The 10,595-nt window shown below is 47.5% G+C and overlaps 1 protein-coding gene across 2 annotated transcripts; it reads right to left on the bottom strand.

The window, feature by feature from the left end:
* Positions 1–2,448: 2,448 nt before the first annotated feature.
* On the bottom strand, positions 2,449–10,001 carry irf5 (interferon regulatory factor 5). Of its 2 annotated transcripts, XM_079655123.1 has the most exons (10): positions 8,287–10,001; positions 8,066–8,084; positions 7,577–7,748; positions 6,757–6,943; positions 6,629–6,654; positions 6,007–6,034; positions 5,660–5,845; positions 5,155–5,544; positions 4,961–5,079; positions 2,449–4,803 (listed from the first exon to the last, which is right to left on the bottom strand). In XM_079655123.1, exons 3-10 carry the CDS (start codon positions 7,745–7,747, stop codon positions 4,615–4,617), a joined length of 1,296 nt encoding a protein of 431 aa, XP_079511249.1. In that variant the 5' UTR covers position 7,748; positions 8,066–8,084; positions 8,287–10,001; the 3' UTR covers positions 2,449–4,614. The 2 variants fall into 2 exon arrangements, with proteins under 2 accessions (XP_079511249.1, XP_079511248.1); XM_079655122.1 differs by having other exon boundaries at positions 8,066–10,001.
* Between the last annotated feature and the right edge of the window lie 594 nt (positions 10,002–10,595).

Below are 10,595 nucleotides of genomic sequence, written 5' to 3' on the forward strand. Positions count from 1 at the left end.
GAGCTCTCAGGTAATGAGCTCTCAGAGCTCTCAGGTAATGAGCTCTCAGAGCTCTCAGGTAATGAGCTCTCAGAGCTCTCAGGCGATGAGCTCTCAGGCGATGAGCTCTCAGGTGATGAGCTCTCAGAGCTCTCAGGTAATGAGCTCTCAGAGCTCTCAGGCGATGAGCTCTCAGGCGATGAGCTCTCAGGTGATGAGCTCTCAGAGCTCTCAGGCGATGAGCTCTCAGGCGATGAGCTCTCAGGTGATGAGCTCTCAGAGCTCTCAGGCGATGAGCTCTCAGGTGATGAGCTCTCAGAGCTCTCAGGCGATGAGCTCTCAGGTGATGAGCTCTCAGAGCTCTCAGGCGATGAGCTTTCAGGCGATGAGTTATCAGAGCTCTCAGGCGATGAGCTCTCAGGTAATGAGCTCTCAGAGCTCTCAGGCGATGAGCTCTCAGGTGATGAGCTCTCAGGTGATGAGCTCTCAGAGCTCTCAGGCGATGAGCTCTCAGGTGATGAGCTCTCAGGTGATGAGCTCTCAGGTGATGAGCTCTCAGGTGATGAGCTCTCAGGCGATGAGCTCTCAGAGCTCTCAGGGGATGAGCTCTCAGGTGATGAGCTCTCAGGCGATGAGCTCTCAGATGTTGAGAGAGACAGATAGGGACGAGCTGGGAACACATGGCCCTCTGTGGGCCAAGAGTAGCACGTATGCCTTATTGTTGTTTTTATTTTAAGTGGAGCCATGAGAAATGAGAGTTGCCTCAGACAGCTTCGTTCCTCTGAGCAGGTCAAATGGAGACCACATCCATACAATTAGTCAAGATGACCCACAGCCCGTGACGACTGGAATCAATGAGGTACTTTCATTACATCGACTACAAAGTCTTTGAAGATCTGGAAAGATTCAGCTAAAACCAAACTAGTTTTTTATTGACCAAATAAACAGCAATGTTCAGATCAATCACTTATTCATGTTTTAAATAAAGGTGAATGTATTATTGTATTAATATCACTTTATAACCACAATACGTTACATAGTCCATCTGTTAGTTTGGGCTGTCTTTTCAAACTAAGATGGTCCCGACGTCCTCTACAGTGGACATACTGTAACATTTAAAAATAAAATAAAACAAGTCTAAATGGCAAGATGTTTTTTTAACCCTAAATAGGTAGGAAATCACAAAAAAAAGGAAATTTGAAGACACTTTTTTTCCTCGGATCCCAGGAGGATAATACATGTTTATAATATATAATACATTATAAACATGCTTACTATTGTTGAACTTTCCTGACGGCTCCCAGACCGCAGTCGGGGACACGGGGGTGACTCTCTGTTGTCTCCCAGGGGGAAGCAACAAACTTCCGGTTCTATAACCCACTATGTAAAATAAGGCAGTGAGGCGAGCTGTTCTTGGGAGGCAGATGCTGCCTTAAGGGACCAACACAGAATCAGGGAGATGCTGCCTTCAAGGTCCAACTTAGAAATACCATATCTTGCTGCTATCTGTGTGTTTCTACAGTGTGGTACATCAGATATAGCTCTTTATCTTTTACAGTGTGGTACATCAGTAACTCTTTATCTTTTACAGTGTGGTACATCAGATATAGCTCTGTATCTTTTACAGTGTGGCACATCAGTAACTCTTTATCTTTTACAGTGTGGCACATCAGATATAACTCTGTATCTTTTACAGTGTGGTACATCAGATATAGCTCTGTATCTTTTACAGTGTGGTACATCAGATATAGCTCTGTATCTTTTACAGTGTGGCACATCAGATATAGCTCTGTATCTTTTACAGTGTGGTAAATCAGTAACTCTTTATCTTTTACAGTGTGGCACATCAGATATAACTCTGTATCTTTTACAGTGTGGTAAATCAGTAACTCTTTATCTTTTACAGTGTGGTACATCAGATATAACTCTGTATCTTTTACAGTGTGGTACATCAGATATAGCTCTGTATCTTTTACAGTGTGGTACATCAGTAATTCTGTATCTTTTACAGTGTGGTACATCAGATATAGCTCTTTATCTTTTACAGTGTGGTACATCAGTAACTCTTTATCTTTTACAGTGTGGTACATCAGATATAACTCTGTATCTTTTACAGTGTGGTACATCAGATATAGCTCTGTATCTTTTACAGTGTGGTACATCAGTAATTCTGTATCTTTTACAGTGTGGTACATCAGATATAGCTCTTTATCTTTTACAGTGTGGTACATCAGATATAACTCTGTATATTTTACAGTGTGGTACATCAGATATAGCTCTGTATCTTTTACAGTGTGGTACATCAGATATAGCTCTTTATCTTTTACAGTGTGGTACATCAGTAACTCTTTATCTTTTACAGTGTGGTACATCAGATATAACTCTGTATCTTTTACAGTGTGGCACATCAGATATAACTGTATCTTTTACAGTGTGGTAAATCAGTAACTCTTTATCTTTTACAGTGTGGTACATCAGTAACTCTTTATCTTTTACAGTGTGGTACATCAGATATAGCTCTGTATCTTTTACAGTGTGGTACATCAGTAATTCTGTATCTTTTACAGTGTGGTACATCAGATATAACTCTGTATCTTTTACAGTGTGGTACATCAGATATAGCTCTTTATCTTTTACAGTGTGGTACATCAGTAACTCTTTATCTTTTACAGTGTGGTACATCAGATATAACTCTGTATCTTTTACAGTGTGGCACATCAGATATAGCTCTGTATCTTTTACAGTGTGGCACATCAGATATAGCTCTGTATCTTTTACAGTGTGGTAAATCAGTAACTCTTCATCTTTTACAGTGTGGTAAATCAGTAACTCTTTATCTTTTACAGTGTGGCACATCAGATATAACTCTTTATCTTTTACAGTGTGGCACATCAGATATAACTCTTTATCTTTTACAGTGTGGTACATCAGATATAGCTCTGTATCTTTTACAGTGTGGCATATGTCAGTGTCAGAGGCCGTCAGAGACAGTCGGACCTTCGCGGCGCCCTACTCAGGTGTCCCGCACCGTTGTTGCTTTACGGCACATTTTCACACCTCCCGCGGCAGGCCAAACAAAATCGGCCAAAGAAATCACTCTGATTGGCTGTTGCCTTTTTTGAATGACGAATACACACTACCACTACACTGCTCATCAGAAGCCAACCTCCTATCCATCCCCACCCGCACCAATCACCGGACCTGGGGGGACAGAGCCTTCTCCGTCGCTGCCCCCTCCCTCTGGAACTCACTCCCACAACCCATCAGAGACTGCACCGACCTCACCACCTTCAGAAAACTCACAAAAACTCACCTCTTCAATCTGGCTTTTCATGTGTGATTGTTTTTGTATTATTTGACTTTAACTTTAACTCTATATTTATTTGTTGTTCCTTTCTTCTCTTTTCTTTTTTCTTCACTATTATTTGTAAAGCGTCTTTGAGCACCTGTAAAAGCGCAAACAAATTAAATCTATTATTATTATTATTTATTATTACTAGCGCTGCCTGCTGGTAAGGACAGTTATTGCCACTCGTCGACTGAAGTCTTTGCGGTGTGTTCGTAGGCGGGCGGTGTAGCCGACGCAGGCTACGTAGCGGACGTAGAAGTCGGGACGCCTTCGGTACGCGTTCTTTGGTTTCAGGTTGGTGTGTAGCGGCCTTTACCGACATCAAAGTCTTTGAAATAATCAGACGTCACAGGAGAGGGCAGGGGTCCTGGTTCAGGAGAGGGCAGGGGTCCTGGTTCAGGAGAGGGTTCAGGAGAAGGCAGGGATCCTGGTTCAGGAGAGGGTTCAGGAGAGGGCAGGGGTCCTGGTTCAGGAGAAGGGTTCAGGAGAGGGCAGGGGTCCTGGTTCAAGAGAGGGCAGGGGTCCTGGTTCAGGAGAAGGGTTCAGGAGAGGGCAGGGGTCCTGGTTCAGGAGAGGTCAGGGGTCCTGGTTCAGGAGAAGGGTTCAGGAGAGGGCAGGGGTCCTGGTTCAGGAGAAGGGTTCAGGAGAGGGCAGGGGTCCTGGTTCAGGAGAGGTCAGGGGTCCTGGTTCAGGAGAAGGGTTCAGGATAGGGCAGGGGTCCTGGTTCAGGAGAGGTCAGGGGTCCTGGTTCAGGAGAAGGGTTCAGGAGAGGTCAGGGGTCCTAGTTCAGGAGAGGGCAGGGGTCCTGGTTCAGGAGAAGGCAGGGATCCTGGTTCAGGAGAGGGTTCAGGAGAGGGCAGGGGTCCTGGTTCAGGAGAAGGGTTCAGGAGAGGGCAGGGGTCCTGGTTCAAGAGAGGGCAGGGGTCCTGGTTCAGGAGAAGGGTTCAGGAGAGGGCAGGGGTCCTGGTTCAGGAGAGGTCAGGGGTCCTGGTTCAGGAGAAGGGTTCAGGAGAGGGCAGGGGTCCTGGTTCAGGAGAGGTCAGGGGTCCTGGTTCAGGAGAAGGGTTCAGGAGAGGGCAGGGGTCCTGGTTCAGGAGAAGGGTTCAGGAGAGGGCAGGGGTCCTGGTTCAGGAGAGGTCAGGGGTCCTGGTTCAGGAGAAGGGTTCAGGATAGGGCAGGGGTCCTGGTTCAGGAGAGGTCAGGGGTCCTGGTTCAGGAGAAGGGTTCAGGAGAGGTCAGGGGTCCTAGTTCAGGAGAAGGTTTCAGGAGAGGGCAGGGCTCCAGGTCTAGGGCACATTGGGGGTCCAGGGCCCCTGGATGTGCTGGCTCTGCAGGAGCCTCTGCAGCTCTTTGAACTGCTCCACAGTCCGGTCCTTCACGTCTGGGTTGGAGATCTGGAGCCGGATGCTGTCTGTAGACCAGCTGAGTTCCCCAGAGAACATCTCCGTGAGGATCCGGGCCACCACTGGGACCACCTGAGGACCAGGACCAGAAGCATGTTAAACAGGTTTACATCTCTGTGAGGATCCGAGCCACCACGGGGACCACCTGAAGACCAGGACCAGAAGCATGTTAAAGAGGTCTCAGTCACTATGTGGGACTGAAGATCCCCCCAAAGGAAGAGGAACAGACCTGGACGATGATCAGTTTCTTCTCTTTGGGTTTCTTGTCGGGCCAGTCCTCACCGAAGCAGAAGTAAACCTCAAAGGGGGGCGGGTTCGGAGTCTCGCCCCTCTGGAACAGGATCAAGCCTGGGTACAGAAACAGGTTTAAGACCAGCTGAAGGGGGTAGAGGTCTGGACCGCTTCAGGGGTTCTTCAACCTACCTTGCAAGAAGTCATTGAGGCTGAAGACCCGGACCTTCTTCTCGCGCTCCAGAGGGTTGGGGGGTCCTGGTTCGGAGGTCCCGGGCACGGACCAGAACACCTTGCACTGGCAGAGCCGGACTGCGTAGAGGTCCTGCTCCCAGAGCTCCAGGATCAGGCCTCGGTCCATGACGTCCAGGAGGGCGTCGGTGTAGAACTTCTGCTTCTGGTTCTGGATCTCGGAGGTCCCAGGGAACTGGACCTGCTGCAAGGTGACGGGCCCGAACAGCTCCACCTGGTCGGGACTGGGCTCCAGGTGACCCGCGTACAGCCGACAGCCCTGAGGGTTGGAGACCAGCAAGGAGGCCGCCGTCCGGCCCCGGTACTGGACCTTCAGATCCAGGTCTGTCACTGCAAGAACACACAAACAAGACCAGGTTCTGGGCTATCAGATCCAGGTCTGTCACTGCAGGATCACACAAACAAGACCAGGTTCTGGACCTCAGACCCCCCTCCCAGGACTCACATGGGACGCTGCTCAGCAGGTCGTATTTGCAGGTTTGGTGGTTCTGGCCCATGCTGCTGGCCTCCATCATGGGTGCAGGGGGGGGGTTCAGGTCCTGCAGGCCGTTACAGAGACCCCCCCGGTCCTGGAGGTCCGAACTCATGGGGACCACCGGTCCAAACAAGGGGGGGTCGCTGATCCGGGGGTCTGAGGAGACATTGGGATCAGGATCAGAGTGCTTTACCATTTAGATATAAAAACAATGAGTCAGATCAGGGAACCAGATCCAGGAGAACCTCCGGGTTCTGGTTCCTGTTGAACCTCAGGGTTCGTCAGGGTTCTGGTTCCTGATGAACTGGATCACTTACTGAGGCTGAGCTCCATCATGTTGGGCATCTGAAGAGAAACAGAGAGTCAGTGAGTGTGTGTGTGTGTGTGTGTGTGTGTGTGTGTGTGTGTGTGTGTGTGTGTGTGTGTGTGTGTGTGTGTGTGTGTGTGTGTGTGTGTGTGTGTGTGTGTGTGTGTGTGTGTAGGCCTGTCGCGATAATCAATAAATTGACTTATCGTACGAAAAATAACAATGCACTCGATAACTTTTCTGAGCTCGATAAATTGCCGTTTACGTGCGTGTTTGTTTACATAAGGATAAGACCAGCATTTTAGCCAGGGGGGCTGTGAGGGGCGGGGCTCACACAAAGCCAGGGGGGCTGTGAGGGGCGGGGCTCACACAAAGCCAGGGGGGCTGTGAGGGGCGGGGCACACACACAGCCAGGCGCGCTGTGAGGGGCGGGGCACACACACAGCCAGACGCGCTGTGAGGGGCGGGGCTGACACACAGCCAGACGCGCTGTGAGGGACGTGGCTCACACACAGCCAGGCGCGCTGTGAGGGGCGTGGCTCACAATCGCAATCATTTCCAGGAACATGTATCGTCCAACAAAATTAATTATCGTGACAGCCTATGTGTGTGTGTGTGTGTGTGTTTCTCACCTCCTCCTCATCCTCATCAACAAAATCTGAAACACAGAAAGGTTACAAATAAAAAAATCTTCGGGTCAGTACACTCTGTGTGTCACAGTGTGTGTATCACAGTTTGTGTGTGTCACAGTGTGTGTTACCTGCTCCTGCGCTGTGCTCACACACTTCGTAGATCTTGTACGGTTGGACAGGCGTCTCTTTGGTCCCGTCGTACTTCAGCTGGAACTCTCGGCTCTTGTTCAGAGCGCAGCGCAGGTTCGCCTTCCACTTCGCTGGATCCGGCTCATCAAGACCCTCCTGGTACTTCCCTGTCTCCAGAGCCCAGGCCTGTGAGACACAGAGTAGGGTTCACATACCCACTATCAATACAGAGCAGGGTACACATACCCACTATCAATACAGACTGCCTGTGAGACACAGAGCAGGGTTCACATACCCACTATCAATACAGACTGCCTGTGAGACACAGAGCAGGGTACACATACCCACTATCAATACAGACTGCCTGTGAGACACAGAGCAGGGTTCACATACCCACTATCAATACAGACTGCCTGTGAGACACAGAGCAGGGTACACATACCCACTATCAATACAGACTGCCTCTGAGACACAGAGCAGGGTTCAGGTGTGTGTTGTGTTCAGGTGTGTGTTGTGTTCAGGTGCAGTAGGACAGGTCACTGTTGTGTTCAGGTGCGTGTTGTGTTCAGGTGCAGTAGGACAGGTCACTGTTGTGTTCAGGTGTAGTAGGACAGGTCCGTGTTGTGTTCAGGTGCAGTAGGACAGGTCCGTGTTGCATTCAGGTGCATGTTGTGTTCAGGTGCAGTAGGAAAGGTCTGTGTTGTGTTCAGATGCAGTAGGACAGGTCTGTGTTGTGTTCAGGTGCGTGTTGTGTTCAGGAGCAGTAGGACAGGTGTGTGTTGTGTTCAGTGCGTGTTGTGTTCAGGTGCAGTTGTAGACCTTGAAGATGGTGTCCTCCTGCTCTTGGGGGCTGTGTCGTGTTGCATGTTTCCAGGGGACCCTGAAGAGGCGCAGTTCAGGGTCCAGCCACTGCAGTCCGGAGAACCGGCCGCTGCTCACCTGGGCCAGGAGCCAGGGGCGGAGCCTAACTCTGCGTGGGGGGGCGCTCATTCTGGGGAACATTATTATTATTACATTGATTTACTGAAATGTTACTATGAAGCTCTGGTGACTGAGTGACCCTGATGTCTTTGAATGCATTTTCCCTGTCTGGTTTCAGTATTTATCACAATAAATAATAATGTAATACGAATAATAATAAGTGTCTGGATTCAACAAAAGGAAGTCCAGCTGGTGTCACTTCCTTCAACGCTTTGGAAAGTCATGAGACCAGATTATAACTTTATAAACAATTAATAAAACAAGAGAGAGAGTGTGTGGGTGTGTGTCTGTCTCTGTGAGTGAGTGTCTGTCTGTCTGTGTGCTCACCTCTGTATCCTCTGTGGCGCTGCGAACGCAGTGAAAACACACAAACGGAAATAAACGTATACTTTAGTTAAAGTAGCCAAAGCGGAAGTGAATCCGCGCGGCTGTGGCTCAGAGAAACTTCACAAACTCCGGAACACAATCAATGCGACATAATGAGAAAACTACTTCCCGTTAGGTGCACAAAATAAAAGCTCAAATTAGAAAATAAGAGTCCAAACAACCTGTGCGTGTGTGTGGTTTCTGATATTTCAAAAATACAAAATAGAAAAACACGACATTAGTTAAATTGTATGTGTGGTGTTTGTTTTATTGTGAAGAGTTACAGTTAGCAGGTGAGAGATAGTGTTAGCAGTTAGCTGGTGAGAGATAGTGTTAGTAGTTAGCTGGTGAGAGATAGTGTTAGCAGTTAGCTGGTGAGAGATAGTGTTAGCTGTTAGCAGGTGAGAGATAGTGTTAGCCGTTAGCTGGTCAGAGATAGTGTTAGCTGGTGAGAGATAGTGTTAGTAGTTAGCTGGTGAGAGATAGTGTTAGCTGGTGAGAGATAGTGTTAGCTGGTGAGAGATAGTGTTAGCTGTTAGCTGGTGAGAGATAGTGTTAGCAGTTAGCTGGTGAGAGATAGTGTTAGTAGTTAGCTGGTGAGAGATAGTGTTAGCAGTTAGCTGGTGAGAGATAGTGTTAGCTGGTGAGAGATAGTGTTAGCTGGTGAGAGATAGTGTTAGCTGGTGAGAGATAGTGTTAGCAGTTAGCTGGTGAGAGATAGTGTTAGTAGTTAGCTGGTGAGAGATAGTGTTAGCTGTTAGCTGGTGAGAGATAGTGTTAGCAGTTAGCTGGTGAGAGATAGGAGCAGGTGAGAGATAGTGTTAGCAGTTAGCTGGTGAGAGATAGTGTTAGTAGTTAGCAGGTGAGAGATAGTGTTAGCAGTTAGTTGGTGAGAGATAGTGTTAGCTTTTAGCAGGTGAGAGATAGTGTTAGCCGTTAGCTGGTCAGAGATAGTGTTAGCAGTTAGTTGGTGAGAGTTAGTGTTAGCAGTTAGCTGGTGAGAGATAGTGTTAGCTGTTAGCAGGTGAGAGATAGTGTTAGCAGTTAGCTGGTCAGAGATAGTGTTAGCAGTTAGTTGGTGAGAGTTAGTGTTAGCAGTTAGCTGGTGAGAGATAGTGTTAGCAGTTAGCTGGTGAGAGATAGTGTTAGCTGGTCAGAGATAGTGTTAGCAGTTAGCTGGTGAGAGATAGTGTTAGCAGTTAGCTGGTGAGAGATAGTGTTAGCAGTTAGCTGGTGAGAGATAGTGTTAGCAGTTAGCTGGTGAGAGATAGTGTTAGCAGTTAGCTGGTGAGAGATAGTGTTAGCAGTTAGCTGGTGAGAGATAGTGTTAGCAGTTAGCTGGTGAGAGATAGTGTTAGCAGTTAGCTGGTGAGAGATAGTGTTAGCAGTTAGCTGGTGAGAGATAGTGTTAGCAGTTAGCTGGTGAGAGATAGTGTTAGCAGTTAGCTGGTGAGAGATAGTGTTAGCAGTTAGCTGGTGAGAGATAGTGTTAGCAGTTAGCTGGTGAGAGATAGTGTTAGCTGTTAGCAGGTACAAAATGATTTCAGATTAACCAAAGTGAGTTTGAGAATCAATCAATATTTTAATTTCAACAAAGGAAGAACAATCTCAGAAAAAATCCATAAATAAGAAATCTGGAATATATTTATATTTACACAATTCAGATTTAAACCAGACTCTTAATATCAATTAGACCCTTATACTGTTTCTTCTCCTGATGTTTCTTCTTCAGTGGCCTACGAAGAAGCAGGATTTGCGGTTAGAGAAGTAACTTCAGGGTTAACTCTGTGTTAGAGAGGTAACTTCAGGGGCGACAAATCACCGACTGTGTGAACGTGAATATGAATAGAATATCACCTCCCATCTTCAGAGCAATCTGACTATTATAACATTAGCGTTAAGAAAGCTTACTTAAATATCTGCCACAACATAAGTAACCGGATCAGAGTAACATTAAGTACAGTCCGCGGCACTGAGTGCAGACGTCGATGTGTCCCAGTATCATTCATATCACATCATAATGTCTCATATTTCCTTATCTGAGTCAGCTTCTCGAGCTGTATCTGGCCTTCTTAATATTTGTCTAATTATAGTTCACTTTTCATTCAGGAAGTATGACGCGCTGCACTGTCAGTGTGCTTCTCCATGTTTGTGATTTGCTAACCCCGCCCCTTTCATGTGAATGCACACTCAGCCGGACAGAGAAAACCTGGCTTGAGTTACCGAGTTGATAACCAGCGTCGTAGGACCGCTTAGCGAGAGCGCGTTTGTTAGGGTTAGTTAAGATAACTCAGAGAGATCAGGGTATGTTGAACTGGATTCACAGTACAGGGGACAGGTGTTTCTTAGCGTTAGGGTTAGGACACTGTGAATTATAAAGAGTTCGATCTGCAAAATAAAGGTAGTGGTGGGGAAACAAGTAGAGGAGAGCCAACACAAAACACAGATAGCAGCAAGATGTGGTATTTCTGAGCATCTCCCTGGTTCTGTG

The sequence above is a fragment of the Notothenia rossii genome, assembly GCF_949606895.1.
Source record: "Notothenia rossii genome assembly, chromosome: 10".
NCBI lineage: Eukaryota > Metazoa > Chordata > Actinopteri > Perciformes > Nototheniidae > Notothenia > Notothenia rossii.